The sequence below is a fragment of the Harmonia axyridis genome, chromosome 1 (assembly GCF_914767665.1).
Source record: "Harmonia axyridis chromosome 1, icHarAxyr1.1, whole genome shotgun sequence".
NCBI classification, from domain to species: Eukaryota; Metazoa; Arthropoda; class Insecta; order Coleoptera; family Coccinellidae; genus Harmonia; species Harmonia axyridis.
Genome location: NC_059501.1, coordinates 54,951,217 through 54,978,884, shown reverse-complemented (window position 1 = coordinate 54,978,884; position 27,668 = coordinate 54,951,217). Strand labels below are relative to the sequence as shown.

Sequence of the window (27,668 nt, the reverse complement as noted above, 5' to 3'; positions counted from 1 at the left end):
TGACGTCACAAACACTCAGTATAAACGGTGTGTATACTGAGTGTGGCCAGCACTAGCGGTTTCACCCCCCTGGTGCGAACTGTGGACCATAGATTACAATAATATTAACATAAAAATGAAGAAAAGAAGTACGCCAAATTCTGTGGGATAGGGATTTTTGATTTCAAGAGGTTATATTGAACACGAATAAGTTTTATATTCAGGACAATACAAATGAAAATTGGAGGCTTCACAATAAGAAATAAATTTATTTTTATAGAGGAGACTAAACCGGGCATTACAAATATTACAATTGATGCCTTTTTTGATTATATTAATTTTCTCTTGAAATCCGGTAGATCGTATTAAACTTTGAACCTTAAAATTAGAAATTAAGGATTGGTTCGAAAATAGGTACATGCATTGGTTGTCTTTGAACATCATGCACGAATCTGAGAATTTTGGAAATACAATATTCATGAATTATAAGCTTATTATGCAAAATCTCTTCATATATTTAGAGTTTTTTCTTATGTTTGTATATGTTAAAGGCATTTAGGAAACAAATATTATTATTAAAAATGAAGGTTTATTCCACGAAGTACATAATTGTATCTCAGCGAAGAAATCTTTCATCCATGTTCAAAGAATAGATTATAAATTCCTTTTACTCTCTTCTAATTGGTTCCCTGATTGATGATACATATTTTCGATGTCTACAAAATTTCCAACTTTTTCATTAAGTGGATCATCAACAATATCCTCAGGATTATCTCCTTTCAACACTTTCAAGATGAACACATTATGTAGAATACATCCTGATATCACGAGGAGACAAATTAGATCTAGTCTGGCCGTCTCCAATAATTTCAATCGACGAAATTGCTTTTTTTCTTTTCACAAGATCATTCAAACATTCTTCGTTATCAGCTCCTTTCGCTCCGTCATCGTTCGGCAAATCAAGAACGTATTGCTCCGTGGTCACGTGACCTATCAACCGTTTACACCTTACACCGCACGCTCCGCACCGGTGGGCATATACCGAAGACCGAACGCAGTATATATATCCACAGAATAGAGAGGTATTAATACCTCTCTAATACCTCTCTGTAATATATCTATGGTTCTCACTTATCGTTTATAGGTTATAAACATTGGATTAACAAACAACAGGTCGATTATAAATTTCAATAATTAGGATGACCTAACAGAAATATTTTCAAACAGAAAGAAGCCACTCGACTTATATTAATTGATTATATAGATAGTATGACGATTTTATAACTTAGTTGATAAAGATGTCTAGGCTTTTTTTGAATTCGTTTGATATTCGCAATTTTTTCAGGTAATTTTACAAGTTGATATATCATTTATTATATTTACGATGGGTAGCATACATATACAAATTTTCGTTTCAGGAGCAAAACAATAGTTTTAAGATCCTATAGTAAATTCTATAGTAAAGTTCACAATGCTCCTCAAGAAAAAATACCCAACTTGTTACAAAAATCTTCTAAAATAGGTGTATTTGCGGGTGGTGGAACTGTAGCAGCAATTATTTTAAGAAATCACAGAGTATTTTGTGAGAAAAAAACAAGGTTATCAGGATACAAAGATATATCAACGAAAAATGTTCCATTCAATTGGAAAAAATTATGGAAATATCTGAAGCCCCATGTTTTTTACTTCTTTGCTGCAATAGCAGTAAGTAGACATGTCTCATCAATATGCTCTCATTAAGGCTCATTCTCACAATCATAGTACTCTCACGATAGTATTATCGTGATAGTGAATATCACAGGAACTCTCACCATATAAACCATATTAGATAGTTACTATCTCATTGTCTCGACAGACCCCTCAAACTCTCACGAGTTACTATCGTCATGAAAATGAGCCTTATCAGATATAAGTATTTACAGTATTCTATTTAAAAAGTAAATTGCATTTTTTTTCAGGGTGCCTTGATTGTTGCTATCCTAAATATTCAAATACCTTTAATAATAGGTAATATAATAAATATTGTTTCTAGATTTGGAGAAACAAATAATAGTAAATTATTCATTGAGCAAATGACAATTCCATGTATAAAGATAATAGCAATGTATGGAATGCAGGTTAGTATTGTGTATATTATTTCTTATGATAGATTTATGCAACGTTCCTAAGAACTAAGAATTCAACAGTAACAAATCAATGTTCAAATGCAATGTTTTTAAGAACTAGAACTATGACTAGAAAGTTGACCAACATTTAATTAAGAACAAAAAAAGAAGTATGCATGTGCGTTCAGTGTATCTGAAAAAAATTAAATTTCATTTTGCACAATCAACGTCAAACATCAATATATAGAACATATTAAAAATATTTGGAGCATGCATGCTTTCCTTCACTAAGTACTAATAAGAGAGTGCATAAACATCACATAATTCTTAATTTTTAGGAACGTTGCATACATCTATCCTTAATGTAATTACAATTCATTGAACTTTCAAGCTAATTTAAAATAGAAATGAAGTTGATCAACAAAATTTACAAAAATTGAATCTAGTCACTATGTATGTCCAGTAAGGCTAAAGTTTTTGTGTAATATTTATAACTTAGGGAAATGTGTACCATTATATTAGTAAAAAATAATGATAATTAGGATTAATTACATTTATTATGTCTTCCAGGCTTTCTCCACATTTTTTTATATACATATGTTATCACATTTGGGAGAAAAGATGGCTTTTAGTATGAAGAGAGATTTATTTGAAGCAGTTCTGAAGCAAGATATTGGTTTCTTTGATGATCACAGGACCGGAGAAGTTATCAATAGGTTAAGAGTGTATTTAAAAAATAAAACTTTTTCAACTTCAAAATATACTTTTCAGGTTAACTTCAGATATTCAAGACTTCAAAAGTAGCTTCAAACAGACAGTTTCAGGTGGTCTCAGGGCTATTACTCAAATAATAGGCTGCTCAGCCTCTCTAGTAATGATTTCTCCACAAATGACACTTATTACTTTGTTATGTGTTCCAAGTATTGTTGTTGTTGGAACTATATTTGGAAAGTTGTTGAGAAATATATCAATCAGGGCGCAAGTGCAGGTAATGTATTGGTCTTTGTCTATATAATTGAGTAAAACGGTAAACATTTATAGGGAGAAAAAAGTACGTCTGTAGCAGATGAAGCAGTTGCTAACATTAGAACTGTGAGGGCATTTGCTATGGAAGCAGATGAAGAAAAGTTATTTGAAACTGAAGCTGCTTTAGCAATGGATCTCAACATTAGATTAGGGTTTGGGATTGGTTTGTTTCAAGCAGGAACAAATCTTTTTCTTAATGGGTAAATAAGTTATAAATATAAATAAATAATAATATTCATTTATTGCCAAGTAAATGACTATAGACGGGGCGTCCTTCAGTCTAGTTTAAAAATTATATTTTAACTAGAAAATTCATAATAATATAAAAAACATGTAAGTACATTATTTCATTATGATGTCATTCTCCAAACTTGTTGAGTCGCCTTTGGTGTTTTTTTGTGATATGGTCATTATCTTCGTAGAGAGATAATATATCACTCTTGGTCTTTTTACAGTAAGCTATTTGGAGAGGATTTGAGTAAATTGTGTTTCTCAATTTCGTAATGATTCTTAGCGCTATTTACTGATAATTTTTTAAAGCCGATTCTTCACAGTTAGCATATAATGGATGAGCATATTCTATTCTCATACTAGCTAGTATATAGTCTTGTGAATATGAACTTCAGTGTTGATGTTGAAATTCTGTTTTCTATAGGACTGCTTACAAAAGTACCTAGCTTTGGAGACTTGAAAGGAAATCTGGGTGTTCTCTGAATATTACTTTTATTCCTTGATTTCTGATCATAGTTAACTGCAGCATCAGGTAATTAAATGAGCAGCATTTAAGCATCTTTTATTCATTTTTCCAATCGTGAATATATATTCTTGTCTAGAATCTTCCCAATCCAACGACAAAATCTTGGATTCATTTAAGAATAAATACCTTCGATTTAGAGTAATGGCTTTCCCATAGGGTTGATCCAGAATCTAAATACAGTCAGAAATTGTAAATATTTCTGTGAGTTTTTCTTTCAAATGAATCCACTCAATAAGCTCTTTCTTTATACAGGGTGATTCACCGGAATGGCCTATTAGACGTTTATAGAAAACCAATCATAATTTTGAGCTGAAAATTTGCATATTGGGATTTGAGACACTGATCTTTCACCCTGAAATATTTTCAGATCTCTACAACTTCCGGTTATACTGGAAACAGGCTGCTACTTCCTTATTTCAAGTGGCACACCCAGTATATTATTACATCATTAGATAGCTTTTTTGATGCCAATTTCGGCAATATGCCATATCTTGGGTAAAAACTCAACGCTTCATGAGTTATTGGGATTCTTACAAAAAAAATGGTGGAGATGAGGACTCACATTTTTTTGAATATTTCAGCAGAATAAGCTTTTTTCGAGAAAATATTTTTCTTTTTGATTCTGCACGTAGTATTATAAGACTATTTGCGGTTTGAACCAAAAATGTACAGGGTGTTCATAAGAAGATCATGAACTTGGACAACACAAATTCATCAAAACTCAAGATTTTCAAATTGGAACCTTTATTTTTTCAGTCGATTCTACGTACAAAAATAGTAGGGGTTACTCAAGCAAACCCTTTACCTAAAATGAATACTTTGAGAGTTCTCGAGGAAGAACTTTAAATGGGGAAAAACCGCTATTTATAACTGTGTTGAGTGGTCTGTGACTTCCAAAAAACACAGAAAGAAACTAATATTCCATGTTTCCTAAACTAAATTTGACATACCAAGAATTGTAATGAATTATTCGTAATTGAAAATTGTACTGGTTTATGGATTTCTCAACAATACCAACAAAAAATTAATTAAAATTTATGAAATCTAAAATTTAGTTATCCAAACATCGAATTTTAGTTTCTTTTTGTGTTTTCCGGAAGTCACAGACAGTTATTCACACAGTTGTAAATAGCGGTTTTTACTCTTTAAAGTTCTTCCTCGATAACTCTTGAAGTATTCATTTTAGGTAAAGGGTTTGCTTGAGTAACCCCCACAAGTTTTGTTCGTAGAATCGACTGAAGAAATTAAAAATATGGGCTCTAATTTGAAAATCTTGAGTTTTGATGAATTTGTGTTGTCCAAGTTCATGATCTTCTTATGAACACCCTGTACATTTCTGGTTCAAACCGCAAACAGTCTTATAATACTACGTATTTGCAGAATCGAAAAAGAAAAATATTTTCTCGAAAAAAGCTTTTTCTGCTGAAATATTCAAAAAAGTGTGAGTCCTCATCTTCAGCATTTTTTTCATAAGAATCCCAATAACTCATGAACCGTTGAGTTTTTATCCAAGGGGTTGTCCATTAATCACGTGACCACCCCCCCTCCCCCTTCTCAACATCACGTGTATTTTTAGTACCTACAACGAATCTTAAAATTTTCTGAATATTATCTTAATTTAAATACAGGTATAAACTATAATCTTTTTTCTGAAATTAAGGACCATAATAAAAATGTCTACACCAGGTTGCAAGTTTTTTTTGATTGCCATAACAATAATAATAAACGAAGAGTGTAATCATAGGAAAAACATGTATTGTACTAGTACATGAATATATTTAATGTAGTCAAGGTCACTACACGCCGCGACGTGCCGCTTAATATTTGTTTAAAAATCGCGCGTTTGACGAAAAAATAAATACACGTGATATCTTACTACACCCCCCCCCCTCCCCCTTGTGATATTTTCGTGATTTTTATCAAACCCCTCCCCCCCCTTTCAAGCCTCACATGATTAATGGACAACCCCCAAGGTATGGCGTATTGCCGAAATTGGCATCAAAAAAGCTATCCAATGATGAAATAATATACTGGGTGTGTTTGAAATAAGGAAGTAGCAGTCTGTTTCCGGTATAACCGGAAGTTGAGATCTGAAAATATTTTAGGGAGAAAGATCATTGTCTCAAACCCCAATATGCAAATTTTCAGCTAAAAATTGTGAATAGTTCTCCATAAACGTCTAATAGGCCATCCCGGTGAATCACCTTGTATATTTTTTTCACTTGACAAATCATTATAAAATAAAATAATATTACTAATTCATTTCCTTGACAATTCAAAAAGGAAGGATATCTGTGACAACAACATTCTGCACCCTGTTTAGGGCCTCAATCTTAACATGTATTTTGCTTGTTGACGATTTTTGTTCTTGCAATACCATTTTTTCTATTGAACACAACCCATTAACCATTCATTTTTTGTTACTTTCTCATTTACTACCTCAATTGGACTGGATTTGGTTTGTTACATCTGACTTTGGATCTGAAGATCTGTTTTAGTTTTGGACCAACGCGAGTGAGAATAAAAAAAAAAAACATTGAACATTAAAACACATGGAATCGGATATATCCATCTTAGGTTACTAACCTAAGTTTGTCAGTTTAATTCACAAACAAGGTGCTCTTTTAAATTTCTTACTTCAAAAATTCTCAACTCCATCAGGATCGATATTATACCTAATTAGAATAAACCCCATACTTTTCCATTGAATTTTCATTTCTATTGAAGGCCATAATACATAATAAACTATATTCGACTTAACTTCCATAATGTTAGTGTATGAAATTTTTGAATTATCAACTAAAATTTGTTTTGTCGAAGTTGAGAAAGTAGCGAAATATCGTTTTCGAAACAGAATGCGCATTAGAAGAATAAAAAAGTCCATGGACAAGTTAGAGTGTGGTTACATCAACCTTTTTGATCACTATATCATTAGAATATCTCTATTTTTCTAATTTTGAGCATGGAATGATTTCACACGATGAGGTTTGACTCACTGATAACGAATCCGTTCTCGAATTCGATTCTGCTTGTTTGTCCGACCGTATACACAAAACTTTCGGACAGTGGGACCAAGAAATTTGAAATTTTCTGGTTAGGTTCGTTGATGGCCAAAATTCGATTAGGGGTTAAGCATTCCAGAAGAATTTTAAAACAAAAAATCTTATATCTCAGTGATATGAATTCTGACCAAGTATATTTATGCATATATTTCGCCTCTCGAGACCACATATATGCTTATATACAGTTATGCGGTCATGAATGAATGAACACTCAAAAGTTCCTGACTTCACGTCATAGTTTTGCCCATTTTTCAATCTTTACTCATATATTATTATTGAATTTTAGAATGGTTTTGGGGACAATATACATGGGAGGTTACCTGTTAGCTACAAAACAACTATCCTCTGGGGAACTAATGGCATTTTTGATAGCTTCACAAACTATCCAAAGGTCTTTTGCACAGATATCATTATTGTTTGGTTCTGTTATAAGAGGTATGGCATCAGGAACAAGGGTTTTTGAAGTGAGTACTTGTTAGAAATGCCTTTAACTTGATTTAAAAATGAATATCACATACATCATCATTGTTTTCAAAATCCCTTCTTAAGGCCTTTTCCTCATTTATTGGTAGGGTACGATCCTTCTTGTTGCCACGTTTACTGAGTAGATCAGGAAGCCTTTGTAGAAATGAACTAAATATAATGTATTTCGTTCTCTTCTATGAGAGCTTCCAGATCTTCTTGTGTCAACGGCAACGAAGCGGATTATACACACAATTTACGACCCTCCACGTTGCCCCATTTACCGAGTAGACACGAAGCTCCTCTTTAAGCGAACTAAATTAGATTAGATTAGAGGAGGGGCCAAAGGTCATCCGACTTCGCATGCACCTTGACCTAAAGATTTATTGTGCATCTCCGCGCAATTGCCAGTCAGGGTTTTTTCAATGAACTTTATCACCTTTCTTGGGGCTACATCCATCACATGTTCCAACTTTAAAAACCAAATTTTTCGGTATCTGTCTCACATTCGCATAGAAAGTATTTGGCTGTTTCGGTGGCTTCTTAACAGAAGCAGAATTGTGTCTTCAGGCGCTTTTCCCATGTTTTCAAGATAATGATTCCTCACAGGACAGTGTCCCGTGAGTACGCCCGTCAGTTTTCCATTTCCTGTTTACTGAGGAGAGAACTTTTTTAGACCAGCTCATCCAGTAGGAGAGAAGTGACTTGGTCTGTCTTTGACCATTGATCGTCCGCCAGAACGCAAGCTTCGTCTTTTGTTCCCAATTTTTAACTGTTATCGCTTGATGGCCGGCTGGAAAGCTTTGGAATTGGCTCTTGCCCGGTGATACATTGCCTAGTATCCCGGAGTAGACCCAAATAAGGTTGACCTGGTTCTTTTCCCCGAGTACGTTAAGGGATAGACAGACACGCTATTGGTTGTAGTTTTTCCAGGGCTTATTGCTCTGACAGTAGCTTGACATGAGAACTGCATACATTATGATTGGCCGAACAAAGGATCGGTACATCCGATTTGTCAGTTCAGGTTTTAGCCCCAGGTTTTTCTGATCATCCGCAGATGATGGATTCCAAGATAGCCTTTGGCCTAATATTACACCAAGTTATTTACTGTGGTTTGTTGGGATTAGTGCGATCTTATTCAAAGAATGCCTTCAGAGATTTTCTTCCTCCTAGTAAATGGCACTGATATTCTCTTTTTGGGTTTGATATTGAGACCTTCTCGGAGACACCACTCCGTGACTTAGGATTAGGGCAGCCTGCATCCAATCATATACTATGACTTCATGCTTGCCTGAACCACTATCACAAGGTCATCTGCGTAACCATTCGCCTTCGAAAGTATTTTTAGGAGGTCGTCAACGTCCAGTGACTGCAGTAGTGACGATACATAACCCCACTGTGGATACTCGTTTCCGGGCATTGCAGTTAGGGACGTTGCATCAAGTTGCCTATTGATTATCCGGCTGCTCAGCGATGCCATAAAACACGCCACTGTTGCCGGATCCACATCCCTCCTGACTTGGTGGATGGACTGGCGTGACGTACTCGAAAACGAACCTCCAATATCAATAAAAGCACATAGGGAAAACAAAAGCACACAAAAGGAACTAACTACGGCTTATTTAGTTCATTTCTATTAGAACTCCCTGACTTGGCTGTTAACGCGCCAACGGGCAGGGTCCTATACAGAATTTACCGATATCTTAGATCTGACCGATTTGATGTGATAAAATAATAACAATTCCGAGCTTGATCTAAAAATCATTTTGACGGCACCGCCACAACCATTGAAAATAAAAACAAAATATTGGTAAAACCTTTCTAATATTTCCATAATTAAATATGAATTATCATGTCTAATTCAGACGGATTGTTTCTTCAGAAATCCTCATATATATAAAATAACCAAAAACAATAACATCATTATTTGAACTGGGGTCGTTGTGGCTCGGTAAGCCTTCCGGGAACTGCGACCATGTGGATCTTTTGTTCTCATAATAAATCACATCTCCTAGGATCTATAATACAATTGTTTCGTGATCCACTTAGGCACTTGATTGGATGTATGCTCAAAAGCTCATGTTACCAAGTCAGAGTATTTCTTGATTTTTTTTTGTTACAATCCTGCTTCAACAAGTTTATGCATAGTGCCGGATTGATGAATGAGAGTACAAAGAAGGAAACTGTAATTTCTGGATATGCCTCATTAGAGAGATAATGACATTTATTTAATACTCATTATTCCCTGCAGTATATGGATATGAAACCAATGATACCTTTGACCGGGGGTCATATTATTCCTGATGATAAATTAAAGGGTAATATTGAATTCAGAAATGTAGAATTTTCTTATCCTTCTAGACCAGACCAGGTGAGAGTTGAATGTGTTTTTTTGATGAATTCAAGTAAAAAAAAATTTCTATGTAGGTTATTTTGAAGGACTTCAATTTATCGATTCCTGCTGGTAAAACTGTAGCCATTGTTGGAGCTTCAGGAAATGGTAAATCTACAGTTGTTGCTCTATTGGAAAGGTACTCAATAGTTTTGAATACATTAATCATTTTATTTCATTTATTTGATTTCCTTTATCTACCACTAAGATGAAATCTGTAGTGGATACGAAGACTGAAATTGAACATAGAAATTATTTTCTCTATTTCAGTATCGTAATGAGTTCATAACAGTTCTAAAAACAGTGCTGTAATGAACTCATTACAGCATCGTTTTCTGGTTGTCTATACTGACTTCCAATCCAATCAAATTTCAACAAACGTCAAAAATTGTCAATATAATATAATTTGGATATAATGAAATGATGTGCAATATTATTCGCAAATTCTCTCAATTCTGGTGGTGTTTAATCGATTTCGTCAGACATAATTCACGAATTTAATGCGTAATTGCAAATTATTTCAGAATTCGAAACGTACGATTCATATTCAAATTCCGTAATCTGTCAATTTTCGTAACAGTCACACCAACTGCCAAGATACAATACAAAAGTCACTAGGATATATAATCTGAATTTTTCAGTGAATTTCGACAATATTTCACAAAACTTGAATGAAATAGAGAAAATATCGTCTAATACTCGTTGCAGAAGGCAATTCCAACACTCTTGCGTTCGAAAACTCGCTCCTTCGTCGCTCGTGTTCGAATTTCGCATTCGTGTTGGAATAGGAGCCCTTTCTGCAACTTGTGTTAGAATATACTATTATCATAATAAAAATGCATATATTCAATGCATCTTGCTTGTAACAATAAAATATTGAAAACCTATTTTTATTTTCAATCATAGGTTTTACGATGTCAATGCAGGCAGTATAACATTAGATGGTGAAGAATTGCTCTCATTAGATCCTTCCTGGTTGAGAAAACGAGCATTAGGGTTGATCAGCCAAGAACCAATATTGTTTGGAACATCAATTATTGAGAATATTCGATATGGTAAACCTGATGCTACTGATGAAGAGGTGAATATTTTAAAATAATACGTGATTCAAGTATAAACATTTAACAATTCCAATGTATTAGGTGATTAATGCAGCTCACCTGGCTAATGCTCATAATTTCATCACCAGTTTTCCCCAAGGTTATGAAACTTTAGTTGGAGAAAGAGGTGCTACATTATCAGGTGGACAAAAACAGAGAATCGCTATAGCAAGAGCGCTTTTGAAAAATCCAACTGTATTATTATTGGATGAAGCAACTAGGTAACTCTTACTTTAAAGAGCTTTGTTGGTTTCATACATCACCACACAATTTTTTCAACTAATTTTTCAGTGCCCTCGACACAGAATCAGAGAAAATTGTTCAAGCAGCCCTAGAAAAAGCTCAAAAAGGAAGGACTGTTATCGTTATAGCTCATAGGCTCTCAACAATTGAAAATGCTGATATAATAGTGGTACTTCATCGTGGTAAAATAGTAGAGGTAAATATCAACTTCAGATAACGAATAATTTATTGATATCTATCTAACATTGATTTTATATATTTAAGGTTGGCAATCATGAATTCCTTAAAAATTCAAAAGGTTACTATTGGTCCTTAATCTATCAGCAACAAGAAGTTCCAGCAGGATAAGAGGACCAAAAAAATTGTTACAAAGACCAAAAATTGAATTCTTATTTTATATTTGCAATTCTATTGACATTATAACATCTAATGTTGTTTTTGATTAGAAACAACTGAATAAAGATAAAACATATTAACAAGGTAGAGGAAGAGGGTACATTATTTGTGTCCATGCTCCAAAATTAATATTCCTTGCTTTATTCCAAAATACAAAAGGAAATTCAGATATAATAAAATTGCAATGACTCATTTTCCAATAGTTATCAATCAAATCAATCCAGCATTGAATTTTATAATTGCCATTTTGCTGTGCTTCTTTTGAACCAAGCTTCAGGAATCTTTTGTATTTCAATTTTTTCTTCAATTTGTAAAAATAACCTTGATAAACAAAACATTTAGGAAGGAAACATTTCCAGTGTTTTCCTAGAAGTGTACATTCTGTTATCAATTTTTGAATTTCAGCCAAATCCTCCTCTGGAACTACTTTCTCATAGCTCATTTTCTTCACAAATTTGAGCAAGAGAAACTCCAGGTAACGGAGTTTAAATTTTACATGAATATAATCGTTTTTCTCATTTTTTGGAATTTTGTGAAAAATTATCCATTTTTCGACTCTATTCCAATTATTTGTTCTTGAGAAGTATGTAAGTAAACAAGTTATTAAATAATTACGACCCAAGGTATTTTCTATATGGTTCATATTCTCAGAATAGATCTTTTCTGCAAAATTTTCGATTGCTTGTACTTTTTCCTTATAAAAGCTGCTGTCCAAAATAAGGTCTATGCAAAATGTGAAATAGAGCAAATCTCCATCGTGAAATGTATTTTTTGTCATTTTTCTAGTAACTAATGTTGCATGTACTGCATCTTCTATGCGTTTCACAGACACCAGTAAATCTGTCAAAATAGAGACAGTTTCTATCTGGAATATTTCAGCTTGTAAAACGTAATTTAGGTGGTATAATCTGTACCCTACTCTTATTGCATTTTGTATTGTATCATTTTTAGTTTTTATCACAAATAGAGTACTCATTAATTTCATGATAGAAAAAATTTCCATGCTTTCATCTGCTGAGTATAGTTGTAATAAAACTGAGATCACACATTTTTCCAATTGTTCACAGGTGTGTATATCACCATGTATGCTACAAATATCCAACGCACTGCTATAAACATCACACAACAGAGTAACGTTAATATTTTCCTTTTGCAGAAGATTAATGCTCCTTTCAGCCACTGATAAAGCAAGATTCCATTGGTTTTCTGCTACCAATATCCTCATTAATATAGCTAGAGATTGACCTACATACTCTTCAAAACCTTCACTTTGCTGTATCGAAAAATAATCAAGGATAGTTTTTGAATTACTCTTCAGAAGCTTGAAGCAGAATTTATATTCCAATGATATAATTGGAATGTCTTGTTGCCTGAAACATAACAGAATATAATTTTTTGCTGCTTTGAAATTGTCCAAATGATAATATGCTTCGGCGATTGCTGTTACAATCCTTGAAAATATAAATTTGGAGTACTCCACTGAAATATGATATTTTTCAAGATCGCTTAAGATACATAGTTGAGAAGCCTCCTTCAGTAACATTATGGCATCTTCCAATTCACCAGTGAGTATTAGTATTGAACCATACTGGTACATGAAGAAAATCTGTTTAGCCAAGTGATCAGCTCTCTGACTATGATGAACAAGATCACTATATATTCTAGTCATAATTTCTAGGCAAAAGCAGTTTGTTCTATTCCATGAATTTCTTACTGAAGATATATTAGGACTGAAAGTTTCAATTTCTTGATTTTCTTCTTTTATTGATTGTGTAATTTCTTTTCTTATAACGGTTTTGATGACCTCTATATTGAATCGTGATGCACATTGTGATTCTTCAGGTTCAACTAAAACAATCATATCCTTATATTTTTTTATTTTGACTATTGCCGATGATCTATGCTGTGAACACTGGGAGCATAATGCATTTTCATACTCTAAAAATTCGGTTATTTTTAAATGTAAATCTTTCTTCTGACTGGCTGATAAGAGCTCGTAGGCTATTTTTCGAAGTATTCTGTTACGGAAATGAAGTATTTTGCAAAATGCGTACTTTGGGAAGTCTCTAAATAAAGATTGCTCTTCATGTTTCATATGACAAACACAAGACAGTTCATTAGAGATTACTTTAGAGTTATTTATAAAATATTTAGATCCACATTCGAAAATTCGCTCATCAAACAAACATTTCATAGCATATGTGAAAAAATTATTGTTTGGCAGTTTTAGTATAACAACAAGCAGGGATCGCGTGAAAATATCTCCTATTACCGCAGCAGTTTTGATAATTATTTGTTGATATGAAGGAAATGATTTGAAAAAATTCAAAGTGAGGGCATTTGGCGACATATCTATTAGATTCTTTTTATGAAAATCTCCAATTATTGCTAATCGTATGCAAGTTCCGTTTTCTCGAAGAATCTTTTCATTGTATGGAATAACGAAAATATCCTCTAAAGATGTCCTGAATGGTGTACTAGTTATTTGCATGTCTTTTTTCAACAATTGCAGAAGACATGTTTTAACCCAACCAGGTTTTCCTTCACAAACTTTTTTAATTAAATTTACGATCTTTTTCATGACTCCACGAACATTAAGAAAATGACATATTAATTCAGGTATGAACTCATCTGCGAGCGGTTCCAAGTCCATAATTTTGAATTGATTGCTTAGCGAAAACTTCCAGAGAATGTGTAATTTGTCTTCTTCAAAAAGTCCAGCGCTAACCAGTCTGATTGCTTTCAATTTTAACATATCTTCGAGTAGTTGAAGGCTTTTCATGTCGATATTTTGAATATTATCGATAACAATAACTGAAAATGGTACATTTTCCTTACAAACTTGAAAAAAATTTTCAAATATTCTCATGCTCTGATGAATATCTTCCGAAAAAGAAGATTTTTGTAGTTGTAGCGCCTCTTCAAAATGCCATAACTTCTTGGAAAATAACCCTGTTGAAGAGGCCTTTGAAGTACTATTAATAATATCAAGCAGTTGGCTATAAATGGCTGATACACAAAAATAAGGTTTGGATTTTCCTCCACATAAATTGACAAAAGCCAAACGACAATGCTTTTCTTCACACTCTGCTATTATCTTACGTAGAATAGCAGATTTCCCACTTTTACATTGACCTTTCACAACCACTGCAAGGAAATCATCAGTTATTCTTGGACCAAAAATTATATTCCGAATAAATGCTAGTTCTTGATCTCTTCCGATGACATGAATTTTTTCGCTTATTTTGATGTCCAAATTCTTAAAGCTCTCGTTATATTCGAAATATATGTCATCGTACTCTAAATTGTGTTCTTTATTGAACCGTTCTCGGAAGCAGTTGGATGGCAATCGTGAGCATTCGTATGTTTTGAAATCACAGAAGATTTTGTAAAATGTAGATTCGGGTTCTGAGCTGAATTTTTTTCCAATTACAAAGTAACCTTTCCTGAAAGGATGTCCTAGAACAGAGCAGTGAACTAAATCATTGAAAATTTTGATGTTAATATTTGTTTGGTATTTTGATTTTTTCAATTGTTCCATAATGTTACTTGCTGTTTTCAAAACGTTTTCATGAACATTTTCATCATCAAAACCCTGAAGTCCAAATACTACTTGAAATACTACGGTTTTGTTATATAGCGTCTGTATTCTCACTATACAACCGTATTTCTTCACAACCGTTTCATAAATCTTACAGTATGCTTCATTAATCAAGTTGAACCACTCATCCTCACCGCATTGCCTGGGTGTCAAAAATATCAATACAGTGGTCGCTTCACAAACTTCAGATAAATATTCTATAGGTTGATGTTCCTTGACTTTATCTTTGATGGGTTTTAAAATGAAAGCTTCTATTTCCTTCATTGAAGTAGTGTTGAAAGTCGCTTCAAGTGCAATTCTTGGTTTTATGTTATTCAGAAAATTTTCTTTCTGAACAATTTGTCGTAAAATTTTGTCATTCTGCTTCGATTCTCTGATAACATTGTTTCTCGTTTCAAGATGATACATGCATATATTCATTAAATCTGTTAGTTCTTGTTTTGCTTGTTTTTTTCTATCCGAAATGTGGAATATGCGGTCGATTATCTGGAATGAGAATTGAAAATAAATTAGTAATTGGAAAAAGTGTGAAACAACTCTCAATTCTTAAACTGCGTATACAAAATATAAATTACAAATATTAAGGCTTCAATGGCCAGATTGTTCAACAGAGCAGGATAATATGCCTTTCTCAAATCTGTTTTTCAACTACATATTTGGCTATAATTATTCTAGTAAATCTAGGTGGTGCTTTTTTATCTCTTGTAATAACATGAACCAAATATGTAATTTCGAAAGATCCATACTATAGCGAAGAACATGTCGTTCCATTACAAAATCAAGATTTGCAAATGTTTATCGATTTCGCCATCCTTTGGCCTGGCCATCCATGTTTCTAGTTCACATTCGTGTTTCGAGCCTGGATGATCCTACTAATTTATTATCGATTCTCAAACTACGCAACGCGGCAAATGCTAATATTCGTACTGCATCTGAGCCTGGATCCTACTAATTTATTATCAATTGATAATTCGATAATCGGCATACAGTTCCTACTTACACTATTGAACAGTCTTTCCTTAGAGGGATGGATAGATTAGAACGGGGTTCCAATATCGTAACACCAAGCCGTGTGGATGTCGCAGAGCCATCAGTGAACGTGGCAGAAAATACTGCCCACGTGATTTCTTCTACGAAGAAGAGATCAGCATCCTCCATCATTTTGGGAGCCTTGTATGTCTAGCATGTAGTACATCATTGGCCTTGTTTCTTGATTCGTGGGCTGTCTTTATAACCACCTCCTCTACTCCGAGGTGTATAGGAGGAATACCTAGCAGACGTTCCCTGATGCCGAAGGGGTAGATCTCAGAGCGAATGTAATTACCATGCTCTACTCTACTCATTGTGGTGCGGTTACAGACTATCTCCATACATGTCCACCACACCAAAGGATAGAATAGACGTCTCACAAATACAGTCATAGGAAGTCCATAATGTGTGGTCCTTAACCTCATCCATTTGGGTATCATGGAGTTTGTTCCATAATAATGTTCGGTCCAGTATCACACACACTACAAAGTACACTACAAACAAATTAGGAAGTTTGATAGTGTACGGCCCTTCCTCCTAGTAGAGAACCATCTCTATTCTACAGGGGTTTCTGAGCACTACCGCTCGATCATACACAAAGCATTATGCATCTGATCAACAATGCTGCTTTTTACACCTTACGTCTAACCAGTAGGATCCGGTCATCGACATAGACCACATCGCTGAATTCAGCCATCGCCAGTCTGACCAGTATCCCATCAATGACCAGATTTTACAGTATAGGTAACAGATCACCGCCTTGCGGTTATTTCCTTACTGGAGTGTCCTCAGCAATATTTGAGCAATCCAGCCAAAAAACTACGTCACACCCAGCGGCAGAGTGAAGATGTAGCATCAAGTATGGACAATACAGTGTTCTGCTAGGCCACTATTAGGCAGATCGGGCCGGGGCGGAGAAATCCGCCTGCCTACATTTGTAAACAACTGCATCTCGGCCCGTTGACCCTTTAGTGGACGCGGTTGCATACAAATGTAGGCAGGCGGATTTCTCCGTCCCAGCCCGACCCGCCTAATGGACGCCTAGCTTTCATCGCGCCCAACGCAGCGTTGTTGAAGTTATAGTGTTTTATTTATAAACTAGTATGTCCTTAAAACAATATAATACAACAGGATTAAGAGTAGAATCTACTGATGTGCATGTTGGAAGGGTTGCAGTGGACAAGTCGCTAAATTACTATCCCTGATGTGTCTCTCTACCAACTTATCCAGCGTCTTCACTAAGAAGGAAGAGATGTTAATTTGATGAAACTAATTCGTCGTATATGTGACGATTTGGGTATGAAAACAACCAAAAACTCCATCTAAGACTATGTTATGTATATGTTATAGAGTAAGACCAGCTGTGATTATGTGAATCAGTGGAGAACACAGTAATTACAGTCTTTTAAACAGTACTGCCGGAAAAATTCTGTTCTCGTCAGCAGTCTTGTGGGACTCGAATCCTTTGATACCCCGAATTCAAGAATATTTTAGAACTAGTGAAGCCAATTTACAATCCTCGTGTTGCGTGCTGAAATTTTTTTTTTTGAAGCCCGAAAAATGCTCTTCCTAAATGTTTTAAACAGTCTTCTTCTGAGTAGTTTTTGTCCCCAGTGGAGTCTGGAGTCAAGAAGATCCTTGATAAACTGTTTCAGAGAAAATCTTCCTGAGTAGGTCGACTTCATGTACCCCCTCTATATCGCTGCAATAGCTCCTCCAATTTGGGATTTGCGAGTCGTTTAATTTTTTTTTAAATTTTTCTCCCGATCGTACACAAGGCCAGATTTTGAGATGCCTGCTAGTGCAACTAGCATCACTTATTCAGTCATCCACCCTTTCGTTAGACTCTTCGGTCAAATAACCTGGAATTCACAATTATTGTAATAAGCTGATATTATGGACTCCTCTATCTCATTTGCGGCAGTGTCTAAATCTTGTCACAGGCACAGTAAAGGAACTATAGTTCCTATACTGTGGTCACAGGGCATCAGGTATTTGTACAGATATGGCCGAAAGAAGATATTCTTCAACTGATGCACTGCGAAAAACCAAATTGAGTCTTCAAGTTCTAACAGAAACAGAAATCCCATCAAATTTGTATGAAAAAACCAAAAGGTCGCAAAGCGATAGCTTCAGGGGTTCTCTAGTTATGGACGAAAGAAGGCACAATTTAGTTTTTCAGTGCATCAGTTGAAGAATATCTTTTTTCGTCCATAACTAGAGAACCCCTGAAGCTATCGCTTTGCGACCTTTTGGTTTTTTCATACAAATTTGATGGGATTTCTGTTTCTGTTAGAACTTGAAGACTCAATTTGGTTTTTCGCAGTGTATCAGTTGAAGAATATCTTCTTTCGGCCATAACTTCAGAACGCCTGAAATTATCGCTGTGCGACCTTCAGGTTTTTTCATGCAAATTCAATGAAATTTTTGTTTCTGTTAATAAAATCCTATCATTATATTTGAAATTTCAGAGAAAAATGAACAAAACAATGAACTTCTGACTTAGCGCTCCCTATCGGAAGAAGCTGAATCAAATTCATCATGAATATATTTTTTCCTTAATCAACAAGATGTTGTCTCTCAAATAAGATCTAATTTGCTCAAAAATGTTGAGCCAAACTGAAGTTACAGACATTTCAATCAGTCAGATTTCAATCTTTCCCCCACCCTTATTTGATGTCGCAAAATCGAAAGTGACGATTCAAACAGATAGAGAATTTTCCAAGGTTTACAGTGATGATATTTTTTTTCCAAGTTAATATGAAAATTTTTCTAGTAAAATGCATTTTTCTACTCGACGATAGCTATTACGCCCCCTAGCGGTGGAGGTATGAACTTCAAAACAATTTCCAGTGTATTCTTTTGTTTACTTTAGTGGTAAATTTTTTTACCGCAAGTCTCTACGATGAGTGGATCCTGAGATATAGCCGCTTACCTCGCTTATTTGCCCACCCTGTACAAATACCTGATGCCCTGTGACCACAGTATAGGAACTATAGTTCCTTTACTGTGCCTGTGACAAGATTTAGACACTGCCGCAAATGAGATAGAGGAGTCCATAATATCAGCTCATTACAATAATTGTGAATTCCAGGTTATTTGACCGAAGAGTCTAACGAAAGGGTGGATGACTGAATAAGTGATGCTAGTTGCACTAGAAGGCATCTCAAAATCTGGCCTTGTGTACGATCGGGAGAAAAATTTAAAAAAAAATTAAACGACTCGCAAATCCCAAATTGGAGGAGCTATTGCAGCGATATAGAGGGGGTACATGAAGTCGACCTACTCAGGAAGATTTTCTCTGAAACAGTTTATCAAGGATCTTCTTGACTCCAGACTCCACTGGGGACAAAAACTACTCAGAAGAAGACTGTTTAAAACATTTAGGAAGAGCATTTTTCGGGCTTCAAAAAAAAAATTTCAGCACGCAACACGAGGATTGTAAATTGGCTTCACTAGTTCTAAAATATTCTTGAATTCGGGGTATCAAAGGATTCGAGTCCCACAAGACTGCTGACGAGAACAGAATTTTTCCGGCAGTACTGTTTAAAAGACTGTAATTACTGTGTTCTCCACTGATTCACATAATCACAGCTGGTCTTACTCTATAACATATACATAACATAGTCTTAGATGGAGTTTTTGGCTGTACAATTTTTTTTTCAGGTTCTTGAACTGGGTACATACAGGGTGTTTCATTTTATACCGGACAAACATATATAAGCTGCTTTCCAGTCAGGTGCGTGTCACCCCGGGGCTCGGCGCACTAGAGCTTCGAGCCCTTGCTATGAGTGGAACACGCCAAAACGAAACTGTCAAATTCAACGTAAACAAACCAGCGTTCTACAGCTGTCTCGTACTTTATGCGAAGCACAGATAACAGAGTAGATGATGCGAAGTAACGGTCTTCTTTCTCTCTACACCTGTCAGGGCTCGAAGCCCCGCAAATGCGGGGGGTGCTTCAGGGGAAAGGGGAAGGTAACGCGAGGGCTCGACGCCCTGTTTACTGGAACACTACAAGTGCGCTTCGGAGCTGTACCGAGGAGCTCCTGACGTTGGCTGGAAAGCACCTATAGTCATGTAGATGACACCGGGAGAATCATTTTTGACTTATGACATATACCTCGTTTTCGAAGCATAAGCGAGATACAGGGTGTGCAACGTAATTCCTGACCAATATTCTATTGAGTGTGAAGTTACGATTTTTGGTCAAATCAGAGTATTTTTGAGTGCACAATTCAGAAAAGTCAAAAAACCTTGAAAAAAAAATCAAAATTGCGGAAAACCTGCAACGTTTGAAATTTCTTTCCTCGGTTGTCAAATTGAATTTAATTTTCTGAATCAACTCATTTTTCTAAAAATTAAAACATGAATATGAAAAGAGAATCGAAAAATATCGAACAGTTCCTTCATAACGGCCATCCAAATGTCTCCTTCAGTCCTTCAACATATATGAAAAAACAACTGGTTGGGCTGTGAGGGCCAAAATTTTGAAATTGCACTGTCGAAACATTCCAGATGGTAGTATAAAATTATCACAAAAAAAAAATTTTGCTGTAATTTCAATGAAAATCTGTGGGGAGTCGAACTCTCGACCTTGAGGTATTACCTGTGTAATATAGATTTGAACTGAACCAACGACAATGGGCCTTGCTTCTCCGCCCTCACAACTCGCTTGCCCTTGCTCTCTCTCCGAGTATACCTTCGCAACTCCTGCTCTGGGGCGTAGTCGGTACTAACGGGGAGTATGTAGTGACTCTGTATGCCCGAAAGGTGGCGTTATGGGCTTCGCGCCACACTCTAATGCGGCCTCGGCGGGCAAAAAAACTATAACAACACCGGCGCCACGGAGCTCCAAAAGGAACTTTCTCTTTTTGAGTATGTCAAATTTTTATATCAAGGAAGGGTTTGCTTCACCGCCCTCACAACTCGCATGCGTTTTCTCTATCCCCGAGTATACTTTCGCACCTCCTTCTCTGGAACGTCGTCGGTACTAGCGAGGGAATGTGTAGTGACTCTGTATATAGCGCTCGCCGCATTACGGCAGAGGCACCCCTCCACAATGAAGTGACAAGGTGTATTTGGCAGAGATCACTGGATTGCTTGTCTGACGAATTTACCAGTGGTCTCGCTATGATACACCGGAATCCTTATATATTAGAGAGAGGACGCACCTTCGAATTTGGCTCGAGAACGACTCGCCAAAGTGGTGACACCGACATGGGGCAGAAGGCTGCGACTGTGTTGGAGCACTGAGGTGACTCACTGCTCCGCTTACGTCACGGACTCTAGCGTGTTAATGGGACACAAGCGACCGACATGTGCAGCGTAGAGCCAAACTCATCGCCCCTACATGTTGCGGCATCGCAGCGATAGCGCCGATGGCACGATGGGCCTTGCTTCTCCGCCCTTACAACTCTATTGTACTTTCTCTCTCCTCGAGTATACCTTCGCCCTCCTCCTCCGGGGCGTCGTCGGTAGTGATGGGACGAGTCGTATAATTCTTAACTCGATCTACTCGAGTTGAATCGATGGCCAACTCGGTGTGAAAGTCGAGTTGACTCGAGTCGGCCGCATCCGGGCCCAACTTGAATAACTCGATGCGTTCACCGCACCGAGTGAAGGCTCATCGCGTCGACTTCGACTGCCGCCGACGACCGCCGACTCGGATGAACCGAGTTCAACTCAGTCAACGAGTTGGAACGTAGAAACTCGGTTGAACCGACTTCAGTTCGGTGAAGGAAGGTTTAACTCGGCGTCCCAACAACACGATGGCTTCATTGGGCGCGTTCAGCAGACACAACAGTTGTGGAACAGTTGTCAATATTCAATGAATTTTCTGCTGAACGCGTTCGATCCGTTTCCGCTAGGGAGCGTATGCTACGGAGCGGTCGCCATTTTCGGTAGCGAATTTATTTTAAGCTCCTTTTTGGTAACGTGTTGAGTTAGTGACAAGTGACATTTGTTTTGGGACGAAATTTGAATTTCAAACATAGCAAAGATGGAAACTTTTAGATATTCTTTTAATAATATTACTTATGATGTGACAGAAACTCCACAAATTCATCAGAGACTACAAAATGGTAAGTAAATGCGTGAAATGTTATAGGTTAATGTTTCTGTTGATTTTTTTAATTTTCGTACTAAGAAAGAAATTACTTTTTCCAGATATTGTTTTCTGCCAGAAATACTTTGAGGGGAACGCTTCAAAATCGGACCATTTATCATCATCCTCAGAGTGTCCTGATTCACACTGCATTTCAAAAGAATCAAATTCTAGAAAAAGACCTCGATCTGAAAGTAATGATACGTCAGAAGAGAAAAAGAAAAAAAAGACGCGAAATAAATCATTATATGATCATAGAAGAAAAATGGTTGAAATTGAAGAGAGGCGATTGGACCTCCTTTCCCAAATATAAAAGGATTTGAAGGAACAGACTAGGTTGATGGCTGAAAAGAATAGGTTGACGGCAGAAAGGAATGATATATTAAGGAAATTGTTACCTAACAACTCAAAAGAAAAGAACTAATATAAAAATCAACTCGCAAATTAATTTTATATGGACCACTTGAATTTGCTGTGATAATACGGAAAAGATCCTACAATTGCATAAATAAGATTTCATTTATTGTTGAATTTGAATGAATAAATAAATATTGTTTTTTTTTACACTTGTTATGAGTGTATTAGCTAAAAGCCTCTGTGCCAGTTTTGTAGTATGAAATAAATGATTTGAAAAAAAGAAATTATATTTTTCCTTGATTACTTTTGGTTCAATACAATAAGTATATTTGCACCTAAAAACTTAGAACAGGGATTCTACTCATGAGAAAGCCCAAAGCGGTTACCACTTGCTAAAAAGCATTCCTGCTTTGCGATCATCTAAAGTGTGAATAACATTTTTTTTTCCAAAGGAATTTTATGTGGACCGCTCGAATTTGCAGCGATAATATGGGAAAGATCCTAAAATAGCGAAAATTAGAAGATTTCATTTATATATAGAATTGTTGCTTTATTTTTTCTTGAAACTGAATTATTGTTGTTTAAAAAATTTTATGTGAACTCAGTCTCTGATACCAGCAGATTTTGGTGTTTGGGAGAGAGGAATGAATGAATAAATAAATATATATATATATATATATATATATATGTACATATAAAGTACATACATCAAAAGCTGTTTGGGACATTCTGAAATGTTCTTTGAATAGATCTCCCATGTCAAGAGGAATTATATTTTCATTTTTTGAAATAAATGCTCTATTTTCACTTTATAAATTAGGCAAAGGCTCAGCCAACTCTAGAACAGGTCCAAATATTGTATTGATTATACCTATTTATTTCTTCGTCGTCATCAAAAATGAATGGAATAACTCTCAAATCCATGATCAATGTTTGGAAGGTGTTGCAATAAAATAGTAATAGTATCGAAGGGCGAAAGCAAACTTAGAAATTAAAATCTATAATATAACAGAAAGTTATTTTTAATCATAACATAACCTTCAAGAAGGAACCACAGAACTGACAGTCAAAAAAAGGAGCAACCCGTCCAGCAGAGAAAATCAACGTTAACAAACTGATACCTATCAGTAGCGGAGCTACTTACGCTACCGATCTTTCTGCTGAAAGCGCCCATTCGGTTTACGTCGTTTAGTCATAACTCGTAAGATCGAACCCAACTCGGACCAGCCACAGCTCGCGTTGCAACGGGAACGAACGGGGATTCACGATTTACCGAATCGTATGGTTTCTTCCGAGTTGACTCGAATGAACGTAAAGGTAAATCGAGCTGACTCGTTGAGATTGCAAATCGAGTTGAACAGCTCGAGTTGCCCATCGCTAGTCGTCGGTACTACTAGCGAGGGAGTGTGTAGTGACACTGTCCGGTCGAGAGATGGTGCTATGGGCTTCGTGACACACTCAAATACGGTCTTGGTAAGTATATAGTGCTCGCCGCATTACGGCAGAGTCACCCTTCCACGATGAAGTGGGAAGGTGTGTTTGGCAGAGATCACTGGGTTTCCAAATTGACGATTCCACTATTGATCTCGGGCATGATAGACCGAAATCCCCAGAGACAGGGCGAACCTTCGAATTTGGCTCAAGAACGACTCGCCAAAAAAGTCAAGTTGAGAATATCTAATAGTAATGCTGGTCAAAGGAACTATGATCTGCTAGGATGTAACTGCATAATTATTCTAAGTTTCCGACTATGTGTGTTCTAAAAATCTACATCTCTTTCTATTTATTATGTCGTTACAATGTCATTTTGTTGTGATATGTCACGTAGGATCTTGTTGATTAGCCTCATATTCTGAAGGTGATTGTGCTGGTATTGTCAGTAATGGCATCAGTTTCAGAGTGCTTCCACTATAATATGTAACTTTGGAAGCCGAAATTAATATTCTACATCTCCGCAGAAGCATACTGATTATAGTACCTACGATAAATCATTTGGCTCTCGATATTAATCTTTGAAATGCAAATAGGTGTTCCTGTACAACTGGGTGAGGCTTCGACTCATTATCTCGAGTGATATAATTTATTTTGATATGTTTCCTGTTGAATTCACGACCGTGAATAAGAGAGATTTCCCTTTGTTCCTGAATACTTTTAGGCATCGATAAAATGAGATGATCGATGTCTGCTTTTAGGACCACGTTTTAAGGAACTTAAACTTTGTGCCGGACTTGTGCAAGGTGCTACCTACACCTCAATATATCTTACATTTATTTGGTGGTATTCAACTCCGATGAGCAAAAAACTTGTGGATGTAAGGAATATATTATACAAAAAGTTTGAGCGCTCTATATGGGGCTCCTATCAAAAGATATAAGTCTCACAAATACGGACTTCATTGTGACACGCCTTGTATATTACCTATTATATACCTGACGTATATCTACTATCGATATTTTTTAAATATTTTACCTGTATATATCCTTCTGATGTGAAATTAACTACATATCTATCGTCATCGAGGTGTCCCCAAGCATTTCGTGTAACAATAATTTCGTTTGGTTTTGAACTTGATAATGCTGACCGACAATCTTGCACCAGATCTCCAATAAGAACCCAGTTCTTCGATATATTATCACCAATGATGCCAAAACTTATATTGCCGCAAGACACAACTTGTTTTATACGAAAATTTATTCCAATTCCTCTGTCCAAATTTTCAACAACTCTTTGTATGTTAAGAGCACATATGATAGCTGAATCTATAAGTTTGTGAAGTCGAAGCTCCTGATTCAATTTCCATACAATTACCATATGATCGGGAACAAATTTTTGTATATCGCCTTCATAAAAGTGAACAGCCTCCACAATAACACTGAGATAAGCATTCAGCGTTGCGTCGACGATAGAAATGCCTTCTTGTGCTATTTTCGTATTGATTCTGGATAAAATATAGACATCCGAAATATCAATGAGAAGTACAACCCCATCGTAATTGTATAATTCGACATTCTTTGGAGTTTTGTTCATTATCTCATCTGGCAAGAAACTTGACAAAATTTCCAATTGTTTTTTTGATTGTATTTGGTCAACTTTTCTCGATATTAAATGATGCTGATCTAATATTTTGACTTCCATTATTGCACTGGCTCTTATGACATTTTATGACAATTTGTCATGTTTGATATTTGAATTCATATGTGGGTTGCTGTGCAGGTAAGATGTCTGTGTTTTAGACATCATATGTGCAGCATATCGAATGATCAAGAAAATTGTCAGTGAGGTTAATTGGTTTTGATTTCTCTCGGAGTCTACACTCTCGGTATTCACTGCTGATATTGTCACTCTTGATTTTTGCTAGAACTTTAAATTTTTCTGTATTTTCATCAAATTTGTGGATGCTCACGGTATTCCGAACGTTCTATTTTGTGTAGTTATTGTTTTACACTAAACTTTATCTGGTTAATTGAATACATAACTTTTATGTTTAGACACCTGAAATATTCCTTGATGCTTTGACCTTTTATATGGAATTGGATATAACCATAAAATAAATTTGACCGAATTGAAACTCATTCGGTACATTGATTTTTAACACATGTGTTTTTTGTTGGTCAAGCTTGAGATGCCGCCTTTGAATTTTGGCCCCCCACCTATAGCGACGGCCCTGAATTCTGCTACTCATACACTATTCTTCAGTTCAGATTTGATATACCTAAAACTTTAAGCAAGGGCATAGATCCTTATTTTTCTTGTTTTTTGACGACAACGTTTACTCATATCTGTAATGTGAGAAAAAGAACTTTTATAACGAAGTGTAGACCAAATTAATCGAAATAATTTTGTTTTATTACTAATTCGGTTGTTCTTACCTTATACTGGATGTTCCTAAAACAGAGTTACGGATGAAAATGAGAGATTCCTTGGATAATTTTTAAGAATAAAAAGTCCCATGAATATGAGCTCGCAAACGCTTTGTAGTCGAGATACAGGGTGTTTCTAGTGTGTCGTACTTGTTAGTGATGCTTATATCAGTTCATCAAATTTTTATTAATCTTCGCTACAGAGTGGTTAAATAAGTAACAAACCTTATAATTAATGCATTCATTACAGCTTACTAGCTGAATCTTTATAATAATTTGGATTTTCCTGGGGATTACTAGAGAGCTGTTCTTCTCGAAATCGATAGCAGATGCGATAAAACTATAACAAACCAAAAAGTAGTAGTGGATCAGAGTTCCTTTTTACATTATTCTGAACTACAAGCGATTGACCAAAAAATAGTTGTGAAGGAAATAATCAGGCACCCTTTCAGAAAAAAATATCACCCTATGGATTTGCATTCAGAATTAGCATAGGTATTACATGATGGAAACTTTAAATTGGAATATCTAGGGTCGATTCAAATTAATTATCTTATGAAGAAAGCTTCTATGAGAAAAAACTTTAACACTTGTATCTCAAAAACAAAGTGTTTGGGGACTCATATTATAGGACTTTTTTCTTGAAATGAGAAAATCTGTCATTTCCATTTGTACCCCCAATTTCGGAACACCGTGTGTAGATACTGCCAATTCAAAACTGATGTCTTCACAAATGAATTGCAATTTAAATGAAACACAATAAATGGTACAACACATCCAAGACAATTTTTCTTTGCGAATTACTCAGTTCAGTTCTTTGATAACTACAGTATTGAAATTTTGTGAAGAGAATGATACAAAAAACCGAAAACAACGGGTAAGTGTATACCGATGACGAATGCAAAAATCACAGATAGCAAATAAGAGGCCGACAAAGCGGATAGATAAAAGAATACATAGAATTGCTCGTAGTGAATGAAAGTACTCATCTTGAAAGCGATAATAAACTCATGAACCTTAAGGGGGCCCAATTTTCACTGCCGTGTGGATTTCGAAGAAAAGTAAAATGTTTATTGATTCATTTTATGGAAAAATTTTCGTTCTTCGTCTTTACGAGAATTCACAATTTGATATTTTGGAAATCTTAGAGGGGAAATTACCCCCAGTACCCCCCATTTCTACGCCCTTGACTT

The 27,668-nt window shown here is 35.7% G+C and overlaps 2 protein-coding genes across 4 annotated transcripts; one reads left to right on the top strand and one right to left on the bottom strand.

The window, feature by feature from the left end:
- Window positions 1-1,117: 1,117 nt before the first annotated feature.
- Window positions 1,118-11,609, top strand: LOC123682227 (mitochondrial potassium channel ATP-binding subunit). 3 transcript variants are annotated; one of them, XM_045620754.1, is made up of 13 exons: window positions 1,118-1,324; window positions 1,398-1,683; window positions 1,938-2,096; window positions 2,655-2,800; window positions 2,856-3,072; window positions 3,126-3,310; window positions 7,216-7,393; window positions 9,643-9,762; window positions 9,819-9,922; window positions 10,690-10,864; window positions 10,926-11,104; window positions 11,175-11,322; window positions 11,391-11,609. In XM_045620754.1, the coding sequence occupies exons 1-13, from the start codon at window positions 1,278-1,280 to the stop codon at window positions 11,472-11,474; spliced, it is 2,028 nt and encodes a 675-aa protein (XP_045476710.1). In that variant the 5' UTR covers window positions 1,118-1,277; the 3' UTR covers window positions 11,475-11,609. The 3 variants fall into 3 exon arrangements, with proteins under 3 accessions (XP_045476710.1, XP_045476717.1, XP_045476726.1); XM_045620761.1 differs by lacking the exon at window positions 1,118-1,324 and having other exon boundaries at window positions 1,486-1,683; window positions 1,918-2,096; XM_045620770.1 differs by lacking the exon at window positions 1,118-1,324 and having other exon boundaries at window positions 1,550-1,683; window positions 2,012-2,096.
- On the bottom strand, window positions 11,508-26,016 carry LOC123682218 (adenylate cyclase type 10-like). The gene is made up of 2 exons (XM_045620741.1): window positions 25,085-26,016; window positions 11,508-15,609 (listed from the first exon to the last, which is right to left on the bottom strand). The coding sequence occupies exons 1-2, from the start codon at window positions 25,748-25,750 to the stop codon at window positions 11,599-11,601; spliced, it is 4,677 nt and encodes a 1,558-aa protein (XP_045476697.1). The 5' UTR covers window positions 25,751-26,016; the 3' UTR covers window positions 11,508-11,598.
- Window positions 26,017-27,668: the final 1,652 nt, after the last annotated feature.

What these genes read in the sequence shown, in the direction of transcription:
- LOC123682218 (XM_045620741.1), bottom strand. Translation starts at nt 25,750, where the DNA reads ATGGAAGTCAAAATATTAGATCAGCATCATTTAATATCGAGAAAAGTT. An exon ending in CATCAGAAGGATATATACAG is followed by an intron (nt 15,610 to 25,084) that starts GTAAAATATTTA and finishes TTCTCATTCCAG; the next exon opens with ATAATCGACCGCATATTCCA.
- LOC123682227 (XM_045620754.1), top strand. Translation starts at nt 1,278, where the DNA reads ATGTCTAGGCTTTTTTTGAATTCGTTTGATATTCGCAATTTTTTCAG. An exon ending in CAGGAACAAGGGTTTTTGAA is followed by an intron (nt 7,394 to 9,642) that starts GTGAGTACTTGT and finishes TATTCCCTGCAG; the next exon opens with TATATGGATATGAAACCAAT. An exon ending in TTATTGGATGAAGCAACTAG is followed by an intron (nt 11,105 to 11,174) that starts GTAACTCTTACT and finishes CTAATTTTTCAG; the next exon opens with TGCCCTCGACACAGAATCAG.